Source organism: Tachysurus fulvidraco, chromosome 14 (assembly GCF_022655615.1).
Source record: "Tachysurus fulvidraco isolate hzauxx_2018 chromosome 14, HZAU_PFXX_2.0, whole genome shotgun sequence".
In the NCBI taxonomy this organism is placed as follows: domain Eukaryota; kingdom Metazoa; phylum Chordata; class Actinopteri; order Siluriformes; family Bagridae; genus Tachysurus; species Tachysurus fulvidraco.
Genome location: NC_062531.1, coordinates 12,468,327 through 12,495,344, shown reverse-complemented (window position 1 = coordinate 12,495,344; position 27,018 = coordinate 12,468,327). Strand labels below are relative to the sequence as shown.

Here is a 27,018-nt window from a genome sequence, read left to right as displayed (position 1 = left end):
ATTTCTCGTTTCAAACAGCCCGACCTGTTGTCTAACACAATGATGTGCTGTAATGAGCAGAGAAAACAGCTACAAAGTATTAGAAGAACTGCAATACAATACAATACAATACAATACAATACAATACAATACAATACAATACAATACAATACACCAAAATAAAAACAGTAGGTTGGGCTGCAGCAAATGTGATAAGTTTGACACATTAGTAAAACAATGCGATAATTGTATAATTGATACCAAACATACTTTCAGGTCCATAAATATTTTGAGACCGGCAAAGTTGTTATATGAGCTTCAACTCCATGTTTATTTGAACTAAAACAATGACCTCAAAGTGCTGCCCTTCAGCTTTAATTTGAGGATACTGACGGGTCAGATGTGTGATATTCCCTCATTTTTTCTCTCAGTAAGCAGATTAAAGGTCTAGAGTTGAATTCCTGTGTGACATTTGCATTTTGTAACCTTTTGCTGTTAACTCTCACTAACTACAAAGACCTGTAACGGCTAGTGAAGCAAATCCTTATTAAACTAAAAAACATAAATAAACCCATTCAAAAGAGAAATGAAACATTAGATATAGCCAAATTCACTTATTTATTACATTCTAAAAAATATAAAACACTGTTGAGCTCAGAAACACCAAAACACCCAGAAGTCATCACTGAAAACGACTGTTGGTGGATGAAAAAAAATGAGGCTTGTGTATCACAAGATGTAAACCACTGGCAAGCCTCAAAAAAGGAAGACCAGATTAAACATTCAAGTCTGTACAGTTTGGAAACAACATCCTATGGACAAATGAGAAAAAGTTAAACTTGTACCAGAATGAGTAGGGAAGAGTATGGAGGAGGAAAGGAACTGCTCATGATCTGAAGCACATCACCTCATGTTATAGCGTGGGCATGTATGGCTGCTGGTGGAACTGGTTATCTTGTATTTTTTGATGATGTGACTACTGACAAAGACAGTAGGAAGAATTCAAAAGTGTTTGGCCATATTATCAGCTCACATTCAGTCAAATGCTTCCAAACTCACTGGACAATGCTTCATAGTGCAGATGGAAAATTACCCAAATAATACTTAATAACCCAGTTATAACCCAATGGTTTTAAGACATGGATTATTCTACAGCGACCAATCAGTCAATCACCTTACCTGAGTCCACCTAAACATGTACATCATTGCTGAAACTAAAGGCAAAATGCTCTAAGAACAATCAGGAACTGAGGGCAGCTTAATTTAACAAAGATAGCTTGCCAATTATTAAGTGTAAAAGCTATAAACAGCACTGATTCCAGCACATCCTAATATTTTGTATTTAATTTTTATAATGTGTACCATATGTGCATGCACATAATTCTGGTATAAAAACAACCTACAGTGCCTTGGGATTTTTGTTAAGTCAGGAGACAAAGACATTTCAGAATAAGATGTTTTTAAGGTTCTGGCAGTCCTCCCTGTCAATCCTGTAATGGTGATTCACAGTCAGTGCTGTGTCAGGAGTCGGAATTGGCAGGAAATTTGGAGAGTAAATTTTACTCCAACTCAGATGTCTAATGTCTCCCAGCAGCAGACATGAAAATAATTAATGAAATTCAGTTAGATAATTAAACTGATTACAAAATGGTACAAAAATGTATACATTAAAACAAATTCTAACACACTTCCATAGACTTCACTTACTATCTTCTTAATACATGTGATAGCTGTAAAGTCTCTTTCCTCAGTGCAGTCAAGTTTTTAATGTATATACCACTAAAGGTCAGTCCACCTAAAACTGTGAAACAAATCCAGGAAACTTTTAGGGAGATATTTAACATCTACTACAGTCTATACAAAGATGAATTAGCACAACTGACTTTGACTTTTGTGTAATGACTGTTAATAATTAGAATTAATACCCCAAGTGGTCATTGTATTAAGTGAAGATATAAGAAACATTCTTTGATACAACTGTATTTAAAAAAAAACAAAAAAAAAACAACAACTCACTTTTGATACTGCTATGATTTTATGTAAATAAGAATTTGTTTGAAATTTTGCCTTATTTATTGTTCTAGTCATTTTTATTATAAATTCTGTATAGGTCATATTTCTGTACAGTAAATATACAGAATGCTGTTAATAACTAATGCTTTATAAGTTCAATTTAAATCTCTAACATGATTTTCTGTTAATGATTTTCTCTATATATTCATGCAATAATCAAAAGCTTAAAATTCTCAAAAATGTTCAAAATTTCCACCAGATCCAGTCAAAAGATGCATGCAGATATCTCAAACCTTCAGTGTGCACAACATCCATCAGTAACGCCAAGAGCCGGGGTCTGGTTCCCTTATTCATTCTCTTCTCTAATAGGACATTTGTGTGCTTCCCCACAGAGCCTCATGCTCAGAAACTACAGCAGCAACAACGCAATTTAACTCAAACACCGAATCTCAGCTCAAATACCTCAGCTGGAACTCTCACTGCAGAACCTGGGTCTGCAATGCAGAGGCGTGGAATTATTCCCAGTTTCACTTAGATGTGGAACAATAGAGAAGAACTTAGACAGACAGTGAGAGGGCAGCCCTGGGCTACACTGAGTGAGAGTGCAGAGGAGGTCTCGTACCCCAAATAATAGACTCTTGTACCGTATCTAAATAATTTCTTTAAATCATTACTGATCTGAAAATTAAATTTAAATAAAATTAAAAACTGTCTTTTTTTCACCCTCACTGACAGGATGGGATGAGAGTGAGTGTCTGTGTAAAAGAATATGTGTAGAGGCAAATAAAGATGGAGTGAAAGACAGAGAGAGTTGAGATTTCACAAGGTCACAGGAGGTCAGTGCTAGCTATAATTAACAATCCTGTGTGATTAATGGAACGGCTGTTAATTAAACATGCTGCACAGACTGCTGCTGAGGTTTTTGTCCAGAGAGCCTGGCACAATCCACACAGCTTGTTCTCAACCCACTACTCAACCTATAATGTATACAAACCTATTAAAAAAAGTTATTTGTATAAATCTGGTTATAAACAGGTTATACTCACTGATACAAATGCATTAATTGCAAAATACTACAAATCCTTTTCACTGATCTGTTAATTGTTATAAAAAGGAGAGAGAATATGAACTGGGTTGATTTAGCAATTCAGGTAATAGAGAAACAATTGTATAATAATAATAATAATAATAATAATAATAATAATAATAATAATAATAATAATAATAATAATATAAAGTTATAGTTCCTAAATTATTTTTTAGTAGTTAGTAGTATTAGTATAGAAAAAATATTCTCTTTCATGTAATAATGATATATTTATTCAATTCAATTTTTTAAACATTTACATTCAGTTTATGAATGCCATGTAGCTAATGTCTGAATTTCCCAAAATCTATTCAAAAAATGTTACAGTAACCTAATTTGCCTAAATAGCACGTACATTTTTACTGTACCCTCATCCAAACTTTCCAAAACAATTAAATTTTTTGGGGCTGAATCTGCTGAAGATGCTTTTCTCCTTTTCTATAGATTAAATGTATTTGTACTGTACCCTTAACCACAACAGTATATCTGGGAGACACTGCTAAAACCTGAGGTTTGGGGCATTTTACAGCCACTCCACCATTTCTGTAAAAAGACTTTTTATAGAAATAAAAAAAACCAAAAAACAACTGAACAACAATTTCAACAAATGTAACAATTTTTAAATAAAAACAGCATTTATATTGAAAACTATAATGCTCTGTTTCTTAATATTACTATCCATTAATATATCCAATAATATCAGATTCAAAACTCCCATATCCCAGTTACTGAAACAGAATGTTCATTCCCTTAATCCTAATGAATACATATTGATTTGTTACACAAGAAATGTAAGAGAGAAAGTATCTGTGGAAATTTGCTCATTCTGCATGCTGGCTGTTCAAGATCATTATTGAGGTCAGACTCTAATGTCAGGTGAGGAGACATGGGACACAGTCAGTGTTTCAGTTCATCCCAAAGGTCAGGGCTCTGTACAGGACACTCCAGTTCTTGCACTCCAACCTTAATAAACCATGTTTATGGAGCTTGTTTTATGCACAGAGGTACTGTCATGCTGAACCGGTCTGCTGCAAGGCTACAAAACAACAACATTTATACAACTAGATTTGTAAAGTTTGTCTCGACAAACTTTGATGTTGGCTTTGAGTAAGTATTCGCAACGGATGGTGCTTTTTGGAGGCAAGTGGACAGAAAGCTAGGTTGCCAAAACATTTGGAGGTACTGTAAGCGGAGACAAGCATGTGACCTCATCCAAATACTCCTGAGGAAGTTCCTCACATTGGGCTGATTGTTTTGATATGTCACTTTGTCCATGTTGTGCTAATTTTTTATTTCAATGAGGGGAACTGCCTCATGTGTATTCTGTCACGTGATGTCACGTGACGTCATCAGAATACACGTGAGGCAGTTCCCCTCATTGTTCTGCGTGTTTTGATATGTTGTAAAAAGTTTTTTGATTTTGTATATTTAGGGGGCGGGGCTGCAGCACACCCGAAAGGCCAGTCGGTACACCAATTTAAAACTTTGTTCAGAATATCACCCTAAAGGAGCTGACCGAGTTTGGTGTAGATAGTTTGAAAGCTTGCCGAGTTATAAACCTCCAAAGTTTATAATGGGAGTCTATGGGGAAAAAAGGCCAGTTTTGAGAGCCGGTACCAGAAGTACCGGTACTCGAATCGCTTACTGTATAAAAGTAATAGCAACAAACTTCAGACTTCAGTCTACAACATATCCGAATTTGGTGCATGTGGCTCGAAAGCCCTAGGAGGAGTTACTCTTGATAAATTTTTGTCTAAGCTTAAATAAGAAAACAATTTTGGCTTCTACAAAGCAAACATAATTACTGCTAATGGTTTAGGGATGGTCCACATATGGGTGTGATAGTCAGACATTCACAAACATTTGGCCTCTACAAAGCAGTTGTTCTGATTACATTAAAAACTGAAAAGCAAATGAATAAGCGATTAGATGCCAATTTGGTAACAGTTAACTAAATAATAAATAGAATATTGATTTTAATGAAAAGCTTATAGCCACAGTGAAGTCTTTGATTCAGAGAACTGTGCACAGTACAACAGCACAGTATGTGTGCAGAAATATTAGACCACAAATCCTGAATTGGCTCGTACAATATAAAGTGGCTCATTTCATTTTTGGATGACCTCCATGGAAAAAAAACAACATGCAGCTCATTTGCATAGGACAACAAGGCATTTATTTCACCACCCTCTTGCACACACACACACTAATTTTCAGTCCATTCAAATACGCAGTGACTTTTCCGCCTATATTATTTTCTGCTAATTAATCACACACAAGAGGTGGAAAGCATAAGCAAACCAACTATTGTTTTCTTCTTTTTTTTTCAAGCACTACATTTATGTTTCCCCCCATTTTGTTTATGGTATATTTGCTACAGTCTATAAAGAATTGCTTTTGCACCGAGCACTGGAAATAAATGACAATATGTACCGTATAAAGTACAGAACTTCCATACAGAAACTAGTAAAAAACTTTGTTCTCTGAAGAAAAGCAATGTTAGTCTTTTGTTAAAAGAGTTTATTTGAGATGTGTAATTTCTGGTCATGAAATGAACTGATGTGCTAAGCTGGGTATTTGTGCAATGAGGTAAAATGAGGTATAAAAATGATGCAATTTAATAATTGGGGGAAAAAACACATTTAAACACAACAACAACAAAAAAGTGAGTGCCACCTCACATTCAAATCCATAATCATAACACCTAATCAGAAAGTGTATGCCATGCCATACAGAACTATAACAATGTTTTTCCTACATTGAAATTTTTTTGCCGGCCGCCAAAAACGATTTTTTGCCCCGCCAAAGCATTATTTGATGTGTAATTGGGTTTTGTGAGTGAAGCAGGCTACTGACGGAGTGACGGAGAGAACGAGCACAACCCCCCCCCCCATTACTTCTTAGAACATACACATCTGAAATGAGAAAGTAAGTGTGCTTACCCCATTTAGCAAGAGTGTTTAGTAAAATTTAGCCTTAATAATTCACACTATGTATAGGCCTATGACAATGTGTAGTAAATTACCTATAAAATCATTTAGTTTAAAGTTAGACTGGAGTGAGATGAAACTAGATCAAAGCACAAAGCAAGCTGTTGCTAGCTAGCTGCAAATTTGATTAAATTTTGTAAAAAATTACACTATTACACCTTTTAATGCTACTTTTTCAATGCTACTTTTTAACTAATATGATTATACTAAAATAACTATCAGGTCTATCAAAAAATAATTTTATCTTTCAAAACTATGAAAGCCAGTTGTAGAAAAATCACAAACTGTTTCATTGTATTTATTTTAAATGTAACATTTATTGTCAATTGCGGATCATGTGGGTACTAGGGTACTCTTTGCTTGTCGGTCAGCCATGTCGGTCAGCCACCACCGAAGACCAATTTTGACCCAGGAAAAACCCTGTATAAGGCACTGTCTCAGTTCACTTGTCACTTTTATAACAAACACTTTCAGCCCATGCTGTGGGTTAGTGCTGGTAATTTCACTTCATCCCAGGGACTCAAATCTTTAGACTCCTTTCACAATTCGTTCAGATTTGTTCAATTGATTCATTCAGTGACCCTTGTTGCTGCTGCATGTCTAAAATGTACTAAGACGGGTGTTTAATAACTATTTTCACTTTGAATGACAGCAGGACATTTGTTCAAATGCTGAGTAAAAAAGACATGACATACAGTATGCATTAATCATCTTTGAGTTGAGGTCATTTTCATTGTGCTAGGTCATCATCAATCATTACATATTCATAAATTGGGATTATGCTTAGGACACAAAACTTCTTCAGGGCTGAAATCCATGAGCATGGCTCCTGAAAGGTCTGTCTTGTTGAACCAGAAAGACACATCTGATTTGAACAAATGACGTGTCTCCTTCGTTCAGTTCGTCCATGATCAACAAACCCCAGACCGTTCGTATCGTTCACAAACTAGTTCCTCGAGTTCTCACTGAACCACATGTTTGTACAGAATCAGTACAGCTCTTGTTCAGACTCAACATCAAGTCTTTTGTTCAGTAAGGACCATGTTCTTTCAACACGCACAACCAATAACATGCTCCTTCACTGCCAAAGTAGTGACGCATTTGTTCACTTAACAGATTCATTCAAAAACACAGATTCATTCATGAACAAAACACCACTATCTGTAGATGAACTCAAATTTGGATCAAATACTAATCAATATCGTTAGCAACAACACAGAAAATATTCTTGCCAGTGCTTCAGCAGGTGCTTTCTTTCCATTTAATTTTACCATCATTAGCCCACATCCCTGCTGGCTCATTTAGCAGACATGATCATTGTCCTGTGGTGTACTGAAAAAACGACTCTATTTCTAAGAACTCGAAAAATCTTGGCTTATAAGAGAAATAATAAATAAATACCTGATCACACCAGAAAGTCTCAAGGCAAGTGTATCTCACTAGACTCTAACTTTAGCTTACATAGTTTAAATCAATCCTCTCTGTTTAAAAAACAAACCTGTGTGTGTGTTTGTGTGTATGTGTGTGTGTGCGCGTGTGTGTGAATGTGAGAGAGAGAGAGAGGGAGAGAGAGCGTAAGTGTAGAACCTTATGTGCATGCTACATTAGAAGATGAATTTATATTGTAAAATGTTATTGCCCTTTTTTTCATTTAGTTTTATGTTTTTAAGACAGAAACTGTCAGATATGCCTTTAACAGGAGAAAATGCTGTCATGAGAGGACACTAATAAAGAAACAAAATCACACTGTTTTTTCATTCAACACACTGAAGCTAGAAAAGCAACCTCTGATATGACTGTACTTGTATCCATCTGATAGAGCCGGAATAAGTGAGCAGCATGATTATCTGCTAGCTCATCCTCTTCAAACTTACAGACAAGAGTAAAAATGGCATACCAGCCTGGAGAGCAGAAGCACAAGCAGACAGTACTTGCATAATACCTGTCTACATGGCTGAGTCTAGTGACATGTTTAAAAGAGTAGGTAGGAAGTAGGAAGAAAAAGAAAGAGTTGCTTTTAGAGTGACCATAAGTTTACTGAAGAGGGACAATGCCACAGAGTGACTGAGACAAACTCAGAAGCAATACAAACACAAATATACTTTAAAATATTTCAGATAACTTTATTGACCTGGAACAATCATTTTTTTTTTTTTTTAAAAATCTTTATTTTCACAGTCCTGAAAAAATTCGAACCCTGTATTCCTCACTTTTACTAAAATAGTATATAGGCCTAAATATGCAATTTGAAATAAAATGATGAAAATGGACAGGGAAATTTGTCAATTTATATTGCCGAATTACATTAGTGGCATTAAAAAAGACTAAAATAACATGTACCTTATTAAATTAAATGTGGCGTACTAAAGGCGACTTCCCAGTAAAAATTATAAATAATATTACACAAACTCAGTCTCCAATATTTCAAACATTCATTTGTAAAATTAACAAATAAATCAAAAAAAAGACAATTTCTCCAACAACGCCATTGGTAAATCAAGTGACCCCACATTGTGACCCTTTGTTTGGAAAGCCCGGCTCTATAGCCTCTTTATGTACTTGCCAAGAACTGGACACTTGAGGGTACTATTTCATAATACTCTGCAGATTGACACTTTTGTGTAGATTTTTATTATGGATATTTTATCAAATACAAATACAGTTTGTTTTCCTGGAGTCTCTTTTTCCACTGAGCTTATGCTTATTCGTATCCCAGAAACAACCCAAAAAATACAGAGAAAAAATACCAAATGGTATAATAATAACTCTAGGTCAAGCATGCAACCAAATGTGGTCTAAATGTGATTCTACTCCTTGTTTGTGAGAGTGTACGGTGCTCCCAGCTCCGGCTTGGAACCCTGGCAACAAATGGAGACCCTCGAGGGTCTGTGTGTGTTAGTTGGTGAGGTTTGCCTCAGATCAATGCAACTACTGCCCTTCGACTAGATAATATACTGCATTATTTGTGCCTACATGTGTATTTTATGTGTGTGTGTGCTTGAAAGAGAGAGAGAGAGTGCAAGAGAGAGAGAGCACAAAACTCCAGTATTTGCTGGGAGAAAAAAAAGAGACTGCATTTCCTTAGCAGCTTGGTTCATCCATACTGTACATGCCACAACAATAGGGAGTCAAGCTGATTAATGCCCTCATGAAACCACACCTCACTTATGCCTATAGATTTTGAGCTTTTATTTTACTATCTTTTTATATGATGATTTATTTATTTGTTTGTTGATCTTATCATTTTATATTCATTCCTTGCCATTTTAAATTCTTTGGCAATAAAGCTCATTTGAATTTAATTTAATTGAGAGAGAGGGACAGAGAGAGAGAGAGAGAGAGAGAGAGAGAGAGAGAGAGAGAGAGAGAGAGAGAGAGAGAGAGAGGCGGTCTTAATGCTTAATTATGACTCCTTAATCATGCTGAGTATCATATGCTGTTAATTAATTCTTAAAATAGTACTGTAACGTGTCTGAGTCATCAGAGTGTTTAAATCTGAGGCTGAATCTCTGTGTGTGTGAAGTGTGTGTGTATGTACGTGCTTCTGTGTGTGAAGTCACATGATGCCAAGTGAGAAAGCTGGGTGTTGCACACACTGTAATGTATTGCAGGTATAAGTGAGAGACAACACAAATGTCGATTGCTTTTATTTTAAAGTGGCTCACTATTTTTAATGTCTGCACCCTCTCACAAAGCAGGATCTTTTTCTGTACAGTACAGCATTTGTTGGCACAAATAAACATATGCATACTGTATATGGAAAAGAGCTGGAAGATCTACACCAATAGAGAACCTACTGAATGTAATGGTGGCTAGGAACATGCCATCGTCCTATTGTGCCCCCCAAATTATCACAGACTGACAACAGCCTCGAATGTGGCATTGATGAGGGAAAGATACGTTACGAAAAGATGTTTAGGTGCTCTGCTCTGCTGTCAGAGAGCAGCTTATTAAGTTTCGTACAAGATACAGTACAAAGTAATAGAAACACGATGCTAAGCTCTTTTTGTAGACCTAAAAGCTGCAGCAAATCTTCAAAAATGTGTCTATATCCAAAGATAAAAAGACCATAAAGGAGAAAAAAGAAGGCTGAGAAAAATAGAAGTATAAAATAAATAACATGAGCAGACGAACTATGATGATGAAAAGTAGGAGGAAGATGAGGAGGAGAGACATGGGTGTGATCTCATAGAAGTATACAAGGACCAGTCAACTGCTGTTATTGGCTGGAGCACAGGACACGCAGACAGGTGGCAAAGGCAGAATGAGCGGAGGATGCCTCATGTAGCGAGAGAGAGAGAGAGAGAGAGAGAGAGAGAGGTAGAAAGAGAGAGGGGGGAGCAAAACACATGCCTGAGATCATTTCAGTATTTACACAGCAGCAGTGAGAGCATCAGAGCATGTCCATTACATTTAACGTTATGCAAATGAGAAAACTAAAGCCTATTTCCTGCTTCTCATTTTAAAGTAACAGGGATTGTGGTGGCGCTAAAACACACACAATTAAATTTCTATAACTATTGAATGAAACAATGCAAAATATATAAAAATGGATGCAACATTTTATTACACCATATAAGCACTCAGCTCTGAAAACTGCGCAGGACACTGAATCACCACATTGTCCTGTGCAGAGAGAGAGTCTGACATTGGACTAAAACCAACACTGAGAGCATGCAGACAGACTTGGCAGTGTGTCCACAGTCCTGCTGTCCACATCTGGACCAGAAAGAGAGACAACATGAGGGAAAGTAAAAGGGAGAGTCACAGAAAGAAAGAGACCCTTTTTGCAAGCTACCATAAAATACTTCTTTTTGTTTTAATGATCTCGGCCATTCACCGTTAGCTTCTTCAAATCTGAATAAAAAAAAAATAAATAAACCAAATCTGCTGTTTGGAAGACCAAACCAAAGACTGTCACTGGCTCTGGCTTTGTTGAGCTTAAACATTGAACTCAGTGACATTGAGCTCTATTTCACTCCATTACCCAGAATCTCAAGTTCAGTAAAGGTGTCAGCGGCATGGGGATAAAACAGACACAACTGCAGGATAGTGTAAAAATAAACAGGGTTTCATAAATAAGAACATGAAACACAAAACAGGAACCAAGACATGACACAGGACAACATCATGACAACGACAGAGAATTCAACGTTGCTTAATTACTAAATACTAATCACAATAAGATTCATGCGGAACAGGTGTGCAGAGGCGGGCAGGAAGAGACAAGGGCGGGGCAGACACGTGACACAAAACAAACAGATGCACATGGCCAGTCCGGGCTGAGTCCTGACAAAAGGTACTGAATATTTCACAGTTACAGCCTTCATTGTGCTCTGATCACTCAGCTCATCACAGATCATGATTTGATACTGAAATCTCAAACTGACCAATCCAAAGCTCCAGGCTTGATTACTCTGAGTCAAAAGGCCAGAGGCACAATAGACCGATGCTAGAAGTAAGTTTGTGCAATATAAAGGTTCCATAACCAGTGACATTTATGATGATTACATTTAATTACCAGTCCAGCCAACCTTGATCAACAGTTTAAAGATAAGTGCAAGTTATTCCTTAAAACTCATCAACAGAGCAATCTTTATTATCACCATAAAATGGAAGATGAGCCACAATATACTGTAGATCTGAACTCACTATTTTTAACAGACTCCCACAATTATATAGTTAACAGTTAACATCGGTTTGCTGTATTTATTAGGAAACGACTGAAAAACAAATAAGAGACATGAAAGACAAAGATTTTGACCTAAAACAATTTAACAGGTCTACTTCAAGTTAATGTTCATTTGCTGAGAATTAGAAAGTTGATCACGTGGACAACCAATTTGTAAAAATATTATATTAAGTATGTATTAAGTTTACAGCACATAAAGCCACAATCCACCATCCAGCAAAGGTTTCAGAATCCTCACACTTGCCAACCGCACAGCTGATAAAATTAGCACACCCTCCCCTACTGTTATTAAACCTGAAATGGTAGAAATGCTCATTTTCCATCTGGATGATTCAGGAGGATTAAAGTTTTATTAAATGGTAAATCATGAGCAGGGGAAAAATCTATATCACATGAGCCAATAGTTGGAAGAAAGCTAAACCCCCACACTACCGAACTACTGGTGTCATTAATCAAGAGCCTTAACCCTCGGCTGTTTATGTGGTAGGGTTTACTCTCTGAAGATTCTGTTTAATAAATATTTCTGAATATAATATGAAACTTAATATAAATAAATGTAATAAATGACTTTTAAAGGATAATAACTAAAGCTACTCTAGATTACTTACTACATCTAGATGATGGATTTAGAGTGCAGATAATGCGTAGAGGGCAATATTAAAGGCTAGTCACAGCCAAGCAAACCATATTACAGCATTATTATCGATGTTTACATTAGCCTAACCATACAGATGTACAGTGTGTTATAGTATCAGTGTTCGGATGATGGGGGAATCACACAAACATCACATCTACAGTATAAGCCTTTGTGAATCATATTGCCAGAGGGCAGTTGTACTCAATCAGGGTATGAGAAATTGCTTTTATGGGTCCTCCTGTCACACGTTTTAATGGAATTATATAGGAAATCCAATCCAGCTGGCCAAGTGCTAAAAGCACAAATGATGTAATAGCAGTAACAATAGCAATAGTAACAGTTGCTAAGCAGTGATGGGACAAAAAGGAAAATAAGGCAGTCAGTCAATTAATAAAGTAGCTGCCTTAATAGGAGCAATCACTTTTAAACATTTCTAACCAGCTTCGTACACTTTATTAATTAATTAACACAAATATAGTATGAAAGTCATAAAAATCCCTTAGAGTCAACCACTGAGATATGGTGCCATCATAAACTCTTGTTATTACACCTAACAAATCACTTCAGTGAAACAGAGTGCATTATAAATATGACACACTGGCCTATTAATTGCTTCTAAAGTAGCAAGAAGCACCTCTCGGGTGAACAATGTCTGCAAAAGCCTGAAACATAACCTTTAATCCCTACAGCCTACTCTGCATGACAAGCACGCGAATACAGAGCAGCCTGTAAAAGATGAACGGAACGTCACCTGATATTTGATCACGCGAATAGTCTTTTGGAATCCGACGTCCACGTGTTAGGAAGACGAGAGAGAGAGAGAGAGAGAGAGAGAGAGAGAGAGAGAGAGAGAGAGAGAGAGGGTGAAACACTCCGGTATGGATTTGCTCAGTGTGCATCCCGCCTGTAGTGCATGCAGTGCTACAGCATTTGCATTTCAACACAAGTTCTAAAGCAAACTTCAATGTTACGAAACACTGCACAACAGCACAGGATCTGGATACAAATATTAGAAAATATTACACATCTCCTCTACACTGTAACTGACATGTTCTCCACCACTATAAACAGCAGCACAGAAAGTGGAGTGATGAAGACATATGTGTGTGGAAAAACAAAACAAAACACAAGACTCAAATGAATAGGATTTAGTTTCACTGTGTGTGTTATATCTGCAGGACCTTCTTGCATTTAAACAGTATTGTATGATTGAGCCTCCAATGGGTTCCTTTTTCTTTTTTAACAAACCCAATGTTTAAAGAATTTATAATTATATTATAGGTTATCATCATTCATACACAAGAAAAAGTTCTTTAAAAATGCTTTGTGTGTGTTGGATAATTAAGTGTGCCTACTTTCCTATTTAGAAGCCTTTCTGTCAGGGAAACTGTTTTAAAGTCCATCCAAGAACCTTAAAGAGTTCTACCAGACTGCAGAACAATACAATGTGCATGGTAATCCGGCATACATGAATATACAGTGAGATTTAATAACCAGATGTCATCTAAACAGTACATCTTCTGTGAAGAACCTGATTTTCCTTCTAATGAGCTCTCAGTGAAGACCGTAATAAAATGACGGGATAATACCCAGGCCATCAACACTATTTAGAGACTCCTCAAACGCATTCCTTATGTCGTGACTGCAGGATGTGATCGAACAGAAAGATGTTACATGGCTTATGGCAAAGTTATATATTTATATCACTGGCCAATACATTGCTGCTCACAAAAACACAAAGCTATTTGGACCTTTGAGCAGGTCCAAGATGCCCTTCAACCCAGTGTAAGGTAAGAGTTATTGAAAACACAATTTTTCATTTCTTGTACAATGACTGCTGGCACTCTGTTAGTAAACTTACCATAAAATAAACAGCAATGCTGATGTTTCAAAGAGAATGGAAATAACACTAAAAATGATATCTTAGCAAGTGAACATATTTCAAATTTAGTCAAATGCAGATAACGTTCACTTTTTATGAGATTGTTATAAGTTAAACATTTTCAGCCTGTTTCAGAATATTTTATTAGACAATAAAATAATAATAATTTTATAATAATATTTTTTTCTTGAAAGAAATCTTAATATGAGAATAATTTATCTACTAAAAGAATATTTCAAATGTAAATTTAGTTTTAAAAAAAAAGAAAGAAAAGAAAAGGGAATCATATTGTTTGTTTAAATCTAATCATATAACAGGAAAACATACATATGACTATATTCCAGTATATGTATATTTCAGTATGTGTCATTCTTTGGACCGACTTTCTTTTTGGTAAATAAACTGTTTCCTGAACAAGGCTATAAGCCCAATATTTTGACAGCATATCAGTATTTATACTGTACATTGTCAGTGATGTCAAGTCCATTTATAAAACAGTGATTGTGCACATTGCAGAGGAGCAATTATGTTGAGATTAAAATACACCGTGCCAAATCTGTAGCACTGAAAAAAACATGCTGGATTAACACCTACAGTGTTGGATTAACACCAATAGTGCTAATTTAACACCTACTGTGTTTATGTAAATCCAGATGGACCAGAGAGACAAAAAACAGTCCACAAAAAAAAAGTGCAGCACGTGGACACACAAACTCATGAGTGTCTCACATGCACTGTACAAACATCATCACTTCACTGCCTAGAGGGATTATTCTGTAATTTAAGTTTTGACAGCATGTCAGTACTACAGTCCTAGTTCAAGCAAGTCCATTGCTTTTACTGCTAAAAAAAAAAGAACCAGATGCTTTTGTGCACACAGGACTGAACGAACACTGATACCATTCATGTTTACTGCTTTATCCTTGTCAGGGTCACAGCAGACCCTGGAACACAGGGCAAGAGGCGGGTGTTAGGACCCCATCTGTCACATTCAGACACTTTTCATATTTATGAGCATTTTATCATTGCACACCTGCATACATGAATGTTTTTAGGAGCTAAAAGAACACCAGAGACCACACACAGGCACAGGAACAACGTGCAAAAGACAGAACCCCTACATGCACAGACGTTGCATGATGCAGGATGGAACCAAGGGTCCTGGACCTCTGAAGCAGCTAAACTACCCCCTGCACTGCCCTGATCTTATTAAACAGCATTACATTTCACACCGGTATGTTTAACCCAACTGGTTTGAACAACAACAAAAAAAATCAGCACTAGGATCATTAGTGAATCATGCATCTAACATGGCACTGATGTTTCTCCCAACACCACACTGCGTTCTGTTCACTGCGCAAAAGGGTTACAGTGTGAATCAAATGTCATGTTGCCACTGCATGGATTCCTCTTGCTGAACTGATCTGTTGACAGCTTGCAGCTCTTCCAGTGCACATCTGTGTGCAAGCAGATTCCACAAATCCTCTGTCTGAGTAACAGCACACACACACACACACACACACACACACACACACACACACACACACACACACACACACACACACACACACAAAGACCACCAGACTAACGCAGTATAACAATATCACATCAAAGCTGCATTTATTTCACCTGATGACTGTCATCCTAACACTGGAACAGAAAACACCACACTCACGCGCACTTGTTTTGCAGTGTGCGCGCGCGCGCAGTGACGCTGTGTCCTTTTCCAGCTGCTATCACATCACTTCAGCTGATGCTTAAAACCACAGGATTACAATTATAACCTTCAAAAACAGGTTCTCGAGCCAAATTCTAAAATAAATAGAATGAACTAAAAAATAAACCGAATTACAGCACAGGGTCTTACCAGTAAACAAGCTTGTTATTGAGAATAGCAGGAGTCTTATCCGACGCGCAGTTGATGCACCACATCGCTGCTAATCGTGTAGCCGCTTTAGCGTTCACTTGTCTCCGGACTCCATTACAACACGGGAATAAAAGGCAGGGATTGTGAGATGAACTCCTGCTACAGAGCTGAGGGGAAACGTCAAAGCGCCGCTCTCTCCATATCTCTCTCTCTCTCACATACACACACACACTCACTCACTCTCTCTCTCTCTCTCTCTCTCTCTCTCTCTCTCTCTCTCTCTCTCTCTCTCTCCCGCCTTTAAATCCTCGACGCGTTAAAATGTGGCTCGCGCGCCTTCGGCGTGACACAGCACTCATCAGCAGTTGTGATAAGCAAAATGATTCTTTTTATGAACCGGTAATTGAGTTTAGTAACATGATTCGACTCATTAATTCGTTCAGTTAAAACCTTCAGTAAAAACGTCAAAACTTACTGTCGGTAACAAACTAAGCCGTTTATATCATAATACATACTTCCTCACACATTCTGTAATAACCTAGCGCACACAACTGTACTCACTTACACACACACACAAAACCATACACTAACGCACACATCCATCTATATTCTCACATACTCTCTCACACACACACACACTTTCATATCCTCGCATGCATACAATCATACTCACACACACAAACACTCTCATACCCTAGAACGCAGTCATACTCACACACACGCTATCATAACCTCGAACACATACAATCATACTCTCACATACACTATCATACCCTCGCAACCATAGTCATACTCTCTCACACACACTATAATACTCTCGCACGCATACAGTCATACTCACACACACACTATCATACACCCGCATGCATACAACCATACTCTCACACACACACTATCATAACCTTGCATGCATACAATCATACTCTCACACGCGAGTCTGTATTATGGCCTAAACAGCCTCTCATAACAAACTGTATAAGCCATTTTATCATTTAGCCAATTAATGCATATCCAACACTTGTTAATTTATTGGAATATAACTATATGCCAAAAAAGTATGTGGACACCCAACTATCACACCCATACTGTATGTACTCATTCTCAAACCCAGAGTTGATCTCCATACTAGCCTCTGCTCCTCTGGGAAGAAGGCTTCAGGTCAGTACTCCAGTCCATCCCAAAGGTTTCAGTGGGATTAAGGTCAGGGCTCTGTACATTTTTAATGATGACTTGCAGAAAACATTTTATACTAAAAAGCTAAATGTTCATTGCATTACTCTTACCGGTCAGTGAGATATTGCAAAAGGATGACACACAGACCTTGTGCCAGAAATGAATGTAAGTCCCAATTGCAGTGCATTTCCATAAAACGCCACCTACTATACTGTATAAAGGGATGACATTTCTGGTTGATTTCCGAATTGCTAAAAATATGTTTTAATATGAATTAAAATACAACTCACAGTAGATATACAGTAAAGAATTATCATCGGTTTTCTTACTGTGGTGCATTTTCTGCATGTAACTAATTAAAAGCAGTATTATCTTTAGATTGTATTACATCTTTTTTTTTTTTTTTTTACCACTGAGAGTGTTTCACCATGGCTCTGACTCTCCTCCATATGTTCATGCTAGTCTTGTGTGACTTAGACCTATGTGACTTAGACATTTTTATCTTGGCAGTATAAAACTTCAATCTTTTCCTTGTTTCTTATAAAATACAACAGCAGGTGTAATTGTGAGGTCAGAAACATATAGTATAATGCATATGTATATCAACAGAATGTGTTTTGTGATAAAGTAACAGTCTGTAATTGTATAATGCCTACTGTATAAAGTTATAATTTAATGTTTTCTTAGTAAGGTTCTATCCATCCATCCATTCATCTATCCATCCATCCATCATCCATACATCCACCTACCCACCCACCTAACTACAGTAAGAGAAGGATCAGCATATATGATACAGCACACAGTTAAGGAATGACAAAATTTCTAAGCAAATGTTTTGGGAGAAGCTATTCAGTATCACATTTTGCAAAGGTTTAATCACTTGCATCATATTATTCTTTATATTTTCCCTTCTGTAATCCTTACCTTGTACGGAAGATCAGTAGAGAGTCATGTTTGAACCACATGCTAGTCTGAATATTTGAAGTTGTTTTCTTTTTTCAAGGCGACTCAAAAAAAAAAAAAAAAAAAAAAGGCCACACAAATGAATTAATCCATTTTCAGTGGCCTTGTGCTAGTGCACTTAGACCTATAAAGCACACCCAGACTGCATTTCCCTCCCAGCAGGGATACAAGCAAAATCACTGGCTCTTCTCCTCATACTCACATTCCCATTATAACGATGGCTGGGAGGACGTGCCAAGCTCCATCTTTCATACTTGTTCCGGGTGAATTGTATTATTTATTATCTTCTGCATGAACCACATTTTTGGTTATTTGATTATTTTAATATTGTATATATACAAATTAACAACATTTACATTTATAAATTTGTCAGATGCCTTTATCCAAAATGGCTTTTTCTTTTTTTTTTTTTTTAATATTAGTGTCTTGACATGATATATAATGTGTCCTGATACAGTATATCTAATGGATTACAATTTCATGCAATAGTCTATGGGAGCATTTACAATCTCTAATGAAGTCCTTACCCAAGAAATGACAGCCTTATAAAGACTTACCTGTCTTTTTAATGGTTTTAGACACTACAGCAATTTTATGTAACCTAATATAAATTTACCTCTACTTTATCACACAAAAACAACATAGATGCCCTTAAAATGAAAAGCTTTTGCTGATGTAGCAGCTTGTCTTTGTGGGGAAAAAAGAGAAAAAACTTCGGCTGGCTTTAACTGACCCATGTGCTAAACCAGGGGGGGTTTAACCATTGTTTCAACTGAAATCTTTTGGTCTAAATTATTAGCCTCACATACCCACTGAGATTTCAAGCTCAGCTTTCAAGATTTTTTTCTAATCCAGCAGCTTTACCAGTGGTTTTAAACACACATCCCTTCTTTGAAACATTTGACTGGTTTTGTGTCCAGATTTTCATTTTTAAAAATGCTGGCTTAATGCTTTCATTAGAAAGTTGCTCAAAAAACTTGTCAAAAAGAGTCACACAGGGTCTTGTTGCCACCCATGCGCTTTACTTACAGAACACTTTGGAACATTTTATGCCTGATTTGTGCTTGGATGTTTGTGCTCTTGTGATATTCTTATTCACAACAGATCTGTCCATTGCAAGATATTTGATGAGGTAATTTACCCAAAAATACATTCATAAATTTGTGTTCAACTTCTATTCACGTTTTTTCTTAGGAGGCTACTATAAAATGTCCACTTTACTAGGAACATCTTTACAGCTGCGGTCACATCGATCATCAGAATGAAGAAAAATTGTGATCCCTGTGATTTAAACCATTGTATAAATATTGATTCCAGTTGGACTGGTTTGAATATTTAAGAAACAGTTGATTTCCCCTTGATCTTCACACTCTCGAGACCTTCATACACAACAATCTCTAGAGTTTAGACAGTCTGGTGCTAAAATCAAAAACGTCCTGTGAGTGACAGTTCTTAGGGTCGAAACACCTTGTTGATAAGAGAGGTCAGAGGAAAATAGCCATAAAAGCATCTCAAGATGCACAACAAATCATGTGGATGAGCACCAAATGCAGAAGAGAAAATCAGCCTAGAACAGGAATCTGAGGCATCTGTAATGGGCACAGACACAGCCACACTGGACAGGTGACGATTAGACAAAGAAAATATCAAGTTAACTTACTATGTAGAAACATAATACAACATAAAAACAAGGGTTTGCTTGGTTTTGATGAACAGTATAAAATAACATGAACCACTTTCTCCTGTCGCATATTTTTTATTTCCTAACATTCATAATTTATCTCTCTGCATTTCCCTCCTCCTTATTTCTTGAGTTTGTAACCACTGATTATAATTACCTGTGTTTTAATTACCTGTTATTTCTAACCCTTCTTCTGCTTTTTATACCTCTCCTTCTGTCACCCTATTCATCCCTCCACTCTCATCCCTGTGCTGTCAATCTTTCCTAATCATGTCAGACTGGGGGTAGAGACAGAGAAATGGAAGAGAGCAAGAGAGGGGAGGGTTGCTTGGTAACAGTTACCGAGTAACGGATGTGGGAGGGTGCAGTGAACCGGAGTTGAGAGTGGTGTTGCCATGGCAACCAAGGTTTCACACTGTCTTATTGAATTTGTCGCAAGATAGGAGGGCTCAAAGAGCAGATTATGCCCATGCACATCCACATATGCTCACAGACAGAGAGAAACACACATGCACACAAACACACATGCACATATGTGCAAAGCCCCCTCCACCCTATGCAAATAAGCAAGTGATTCCCTAATACTATACATATATACTCTCATCTATCCATCTATCCATCTATCTATCTCTCATACCAAGCACCTGGCCAAGCAGTCTGCATTTGCATTTTCACACATTAGACTATAAGTGGTATTATTGTAAAAAGAAGTAATGTTTATAAAGAGCACCAACTCAGCCACAAAACAGCAGACCACGTAAAGTCACATAGCAAGGTCACTGAGTGCTGAGGTGCATGGTGTGTAAAAATCACTGATGATTCCATAGCTGAAGAGTTCCAAACTTGCAAACTGACAAAAAATGTGTGGCAGGAGCCTCATAAAAAATGGGTTAACATACCTTTAAGCCTTCACCTATTACAGTGGTTACCTGCCTGATTGTACTGTGCCAACTGTCATGTCTGGTAAAGGAGGAATAATGCTATAGGTATGCTGGTTTTCAGAGATTAGGCTAGGGCCCTGACTTCCAATGAGGAGAAATAATAATTTTTTAGCATTGCATACCAAGACATTTTGGATAATTATATACTTCTAATTTTGTCATAACAGTTTGAAAAAGACCCTGTTCTTTTACAGAAATCCTGCTTCCCAGTGGACAGAGCAAGGTCCATGAAGGCACGGTAGGATGAGTTTGATGTGGAAGAACTTGATTGGCCAACACAGAGCCCTGACCTCAACCCAATAAATACCTTTAGGATGAACTGGAACAGAGATTGCAAGGCAGGCCTTATAGCTGCAAAGAGGGAGGAAATACCATATTAATGGTTATGTATTTAGGATGCAATATGTATTGGTCCAACACTTTTGTCTATATAGTGTATATATGAACAGTCCCCCCCCCCCCCAACACACACACAAATTACACTTTACATAAGCTGCATAATATATATATATATCAATAGTAAGTATGGAGAGCAGAGAGATAGCATGTTTCTCTTGGTGGTAGGTAAAGAAAAGCGTTCTCCTGATGGGTAGGAGCAAGTTTTCAACATGCTTATGAGGATCTGTCCATGGTGCTGAAGAAACACAAGGTGAAAATGAGATCCTATATATCTGGATTTCTTCATTCTCTCTTTATCTTTCTCACACACACACACACACACACACACACACACACACACACACACACACACACACACACACACACACACACACACACACACACACACACACGCCTGAACACCTGCTCATTTATGCAGTTATCAAATTATCAACCCTTGGTGCCACAGAATGGGCTGATAGGATAACTGTATAAATAAGATGTACAGGTGTTCCTAATAAAGTGCATGGGATAATGTGCATGCAAAGAATGTAAAAAAGAATATCCTATTATATTTTACCATTGTAAATATTAAATGAAAACTTCTTTTCTGGTTAATGGCCAAGGTTCTATGCAAAAGGTAAAAATTTGTTAATGTTAACAATTTTTATTACATCACTGAGTATATTTGAGAAGCTCTCGCAAAATACTGAGTGAAAGTTGAACAACATAATGAAAGTCAAAATGTTAAAAAGCACAGTGTGGAGTAAAACAACTTGGTTTTGAATGAGTACATTATTAATGTGTAAGTACACAATGCAGAGGAAAGACAAACAAACCACCACTGTGTGTGTACTGAATTCTCACAAATCACCCAAGCATGGAGAAGACAGAGTCAGCACTCAATAAATGAGTAGATAATTATATTAACAAGCAGATGAAAACATTTTGTGTGATGCCAGCTTTTTTTTTTTGACTGAGACCCCCTTACTCATATAGAGTGATCATTTTGTGTATGTGAAAGAACCCTTCTTCTCGTTCTCTGCTCTTTAAGTTAAACATGCTGTTCATTAGACCAGAAGCATCATCTTTGATCTTCCCAGGGCTTTTAAGTGCCATTAACAAAAGTTATTCAATCATTTTAATTGTATTACTTCCAATTCTATTGATTAACCATAAAACCTGCCGCTCTGAAAGTACAACGGGATGGTTTAAGGAGAAGCATCAGACGGCTGGGGCAGTGACAGTTGTGGAGAGACAGGCACAAAGTGATGAACAATCAGAGATCAAGATAAAAATCACAAACAAGGTAAACAATCTAAAGCATTAATATGAATGAAGGCTTGGTACATCAGCTGTGAAAAAGAGTGGATCTCTCACAGTGAGGGTATGTTTAAAGTGATTTTATATAGAGTTGAGTGATGATAAAGTCCACGTTTGTGTTATTTAGTAATCAGGTGACTCTGGAAATGACAGTGAATGTGATGATGTTTGAATCTTGCAGTCGTGGAACACTGGGGGCCATCTCTATACCCTCGCCAGGTTGCTGGAGGGTTCATGGGAGTTTTCCCAACCAGTCCACATGTGCTTTGTGGATCTGGAGAAGGCATTGGACTGTGTCCCTCGTGGTGACCTGTGGGGGGTGCTCTGGGAGTATGGGGTCTGGGGCCCTCTGCTAAGGGCTGTCTGGTCCCTATATGACCAGAGCAGGAGTTTGGTTCACATTGCCGGCAGTAAGTCAGACTTGTTCCCGGTGCATGTTGGACTCCAGCAGGGCTGCCCTTTGTCACCGGTGAATAGTTTCCTCCGTAGGGTGGCTGGGCACTCCCTTAGAGATAGGGTGATGAGCTCGGTCACTCGGGAGGAGCTCAGAGTAGAGCCACTGGCCTAGCCAACTCTTCTCTTTTGTTAGTATGTCTAAGTGCATAATATACTTTTTTGTTAAAATGAGTACAATACTTTTTGTGCATAGTATTTGGTAAGGTGAATTAGTACACAGCACAACACAGAATGTGCTGCATTCTGCGATAAGAGTTCGAACCCAAATCTAGCAGAAGACATGACGAAGAGTTAACATATACTAGGCATTCAAAGGTGATAACATTTATTGCAGTGGTTAAAGGTATTGAAGAAATATTTTTGATGGGTTGTCAACTGCTCAGAGAGGTGGAGCTAGTGTGGAAATGTTTAGTATTGTAAATTGTACGGACTGAATGAAACAACTCCCATTCATAACCAGTTCACCGCCCCATAATTATGACCTGTGAGAAATACTCCTCTATCTATTTCATTTTAATCATCTATAAATGAATCACATTTCTGCACATTGCTATAAAGGAATGTTATTTTACTAGTGCTACCTGAATCTGAATAAAAGTGGTCATTTTGACCTATGACTTAGGAGGAAATACGCTGCCAACTGAAGTAGCTACAGGGCCTCAACATTCTACATTACAGGAGAACAAAACCTTTAAGTAAGAATGAGACTAATGCATTGGCTAATTGGGTAGTTCAAAACCACCACCCAATTAACACAGTTGAATGAGGAAGAAATATGCCGTTCAAGCCAACAGTCAATACTGAGGGTCTTGTTTTTGTTTTATGTAGCTCAGTGTTGTTTTATGTAGCACCATGGTCCTGGAGGAATGTTGTTTCATTTCACTATGTACTGCGTCTGCTACAGTATATACGGTTTAAATGACAACAAAAGCTTCTAGACTTGAAGGTTTCCTCAGGAGAGATGGAGATTCTGTGTTCCAAGTCAAAAAAAGATGCTATTAAATAACAGTATTTCAATTTAAATCTACAATTCCTTTGTGTTACTTTTACATAATTCTACAAGAAAAAATTTAAAACTTGAAAGAAATCCAATTAATTACAACTAATTGTGTGATTTTTTTTTTTTATTGATCGACAGCACTAGATCTTACATTTAAATCTTTAATTCCAGTTAAACCATTAGACCAGTTAAATTTTAAGTACAACAACTTTTTAAGCTGGCTAACTCTTCAAAAAATAAAGCGGTGTTTCGGTAAGCAGACATGTTTAAGAAACGTCATCAATGCAGAGAAATCAGCAGTCACTTAATAATATGCTCTAAGATTGAGAATTGAATATGAAGCTGAGCGTTTAAAGGGTTAATCATAAGAGCTTTTCTTGCTAACAAGGTTTGGACACTATTTTTTTATGGTCGCTAATTAAGGGAAGCAAAAGAAGCACAGAAGTGGGTGGCTGGAAACCGTGCTTTCTATTTCAACAAGCACTTTACAGAGAAATGACCTGAAACAGGCAGCAGAATAAAATACCAAAGGAATTCCTACACTTTTCGTAGTTGACTAGTTTTAATGTTATATTTATTTCCAAATATTTAAAGAACTAAATTTATTTTTTTACAGCAAGATGCTATGTAAGCAGCCCTTCTAAGTATCTGATACAGAACACAGCTATTCAAAGAGACAGACTCTTCTCTTGGCATAAGAGTTATTTTAGTAAACTTTTTGTCATCTTCAAGCCATCCTTGCCCTACAAGAGGTGCTCATTTTCACCCATTTTATTTTTGTCTACATTTTTCTGACCAAAGCAATTTTAATTTTGTTCCGGATCCATATCTCTTCCATGCTTCATACCATGAATTCTTATTTTAACTGATTTTAAGCATTAAGTGTTTAATAACCGTTAAATCATTCACAGTGACATCACACTGAGCTGAATATAGACATTATAGCACTAGTGCTGCAAAATAAGTGCAGCGTAAAAGACAAACCAGGGTCAATAAAGAGCTTCTGAAATTAATTAGTTAATTTAGCTTATTCAGAAAAGGGATAAGGGTATATCTGGATAAGAGCCAAATGACAGAAAAACCAGGGCTGTGGCTCAAAACCGGGGCTTTGTGATTTTAAACAACTACTACAACATAATCAATCAATCAATCAATCAATCTATCTATCAATCTATCCATCCATCCATCTATCTAAAGAGATCAAATGAGTGCGAGAGTGAGAGAGAGAGTGAGAGAGAGAGAGAGAGAGAGAGAGAGACTGACTAAATGGGCGGCTGCTTGTGCACATGCCTGGCCATGTCTGGACCCTCACAATATTTCTGTGAATTTGCTTTGTACTCTATGCATTGTTAGTTTACTGGCTTGCATCTAACCTACAGTATAGTTTATTCTCAGTATTTATTCTCAGTACTCTGTACTGTTACTATTTTTTTTGCTACATTTTTTTCATTCTTTTATTCTTTTACTAAACCTCTTATCTCGTCATTTCACGTTTAACACAACACTGTGATCGTGAGGGAACAATATTTTATTCCTAAATTTAATAACTATAAAGTCTACTTGATTTGATCAAAGTTCAGCACCTCCAGAGCCTCCAGTAAGTGAATGAGCAAAGATTCATTTGAATGTAAGTAGGAATTAAAACTGGAGGAACAGCCTAAACCTGGACATATTGAGATGTAACTGCACAGGAAACACACATGAAACAGTTCATTAGTTGGCTACCTTCCAGATCATTAACAAAAGTACTGCAGTGTAGCACAAATATATTTTAAGGCATTAAGTTTGTGTTCATGTATAGAGCATGGAGCTTATTATAAGCAAAAGCATGTGCCATATAATGTAGTTCCCCTTGCATTGATTTTTCTCCAGCAATCCACTTAAATATTTTCCATTTCCTGACTTCTTAGAACACATCTTTGTTTTCAGTTTCAGTTTATTACTTTAGTTAATACTACACCAGGAAATGAAACCTTTAACTAGGACTGTGCTTTAAATGTGTAGCTTTTACCTCTTTCTTTCCTTGGTTTCTCATTATGCGTGTCCTTGCTGCTTCGCACAGTGTTCATCGCACACGCATTTATCAGTCTAACAGAATATCTGATTCACAGGATTCGCTGGGTTTAGGTTCGCTGCACAGCCCTAAATCTGGCTGATAAATAATGAGTGTCCATGTTCAGTTTCTAGTTTTTGTTGACTGTCAATCACTGTGTTTGAAGGCTTGATAATGCAGCAAAGCAAAATAAAGCTGTTATATTTGATTTGAGATCATAATGAGACTTGTGTGCATCATGTGGTCTGTGCGACCAGCTACAGCAGGGTGTCAAGCTATACTACTGGAAGGTCAAACACAGCTGACTCAATTTATCAGACTTTCATTAACTGGCTTTGGCATGCTAGAACAGCAAAGCAATCTCTGGAGGTCTGCTGCCCCAAAGCAATAGTTCTTTTTATTAGATTTTTTTAAAGGAATGGTTCTCAAAGTGGAGTTCTGGAAACCCCAGGGTCTGTGATTTTTTTTATTTAGTTACACAAGTAGAAATTATAGGGTATTTCAAGGTTATATATATATATATATATATATATATATATATATATATATATATATATATATATATATATATATACACACACACACACACACACACACACACACACACACACACACACACACACACACACACAGAATATTTACATTTTAATTTGATGGCCATGCTGTAAAAATTCCAGCTTTGTCTGACCAACTCCCAGATCAAAAAACACAGAGCTGTTATTTCCCAGCTTCACTAAGCTAATCAAAAGAATTGAGTGTGTATAGAAAGAAGTGATCTGTGATATCAGTTGTCAAAGGAGTTCCTCAGGGGTCACTTTTAAGTCCAATTTTTTTTTACCATCATCACTGTGTTGCTTATACAATTCTTTAGTATTCTACATCCTCTGCCTTACAGCATTACAA

The 27,018-nt window shown here is 37.0% G+C and overlaps 1 protein-coding gene across 8 annotated transcripts in view; it reads right to left on the bottom strand.

Annotated features, from left to right (window-relative positions):
* LOC113656103 (IQ motif and SEC7 domain-containing protein 2) overlaps positions 1 to 27,018 on the bottom strand; it is a 78,525-nt gene that overhangs the window by 17,767 nt on the left and 33,740 nt on the right. The window contains exon 1 of one of the 8 annotated variants that reach the window (XM_027167150.2): positions 16,148 to 16,416. The exons of the other annotated variants lie outside the window; for them this stretch is intronic. Within the exon in view, the coding sequence (XP_027022951.2) occupies positions 16,148 to 16,212 (65 nt within the window). The 5' untranslated portion in view covers positions 16,213 to 16,416. Of the gene's footprint in view, positions 1 to 16,147; positions 16,417 to 27,018 lie in introns of those variants that run through there. 8 annotated transcript variants of the gene reach the window in all.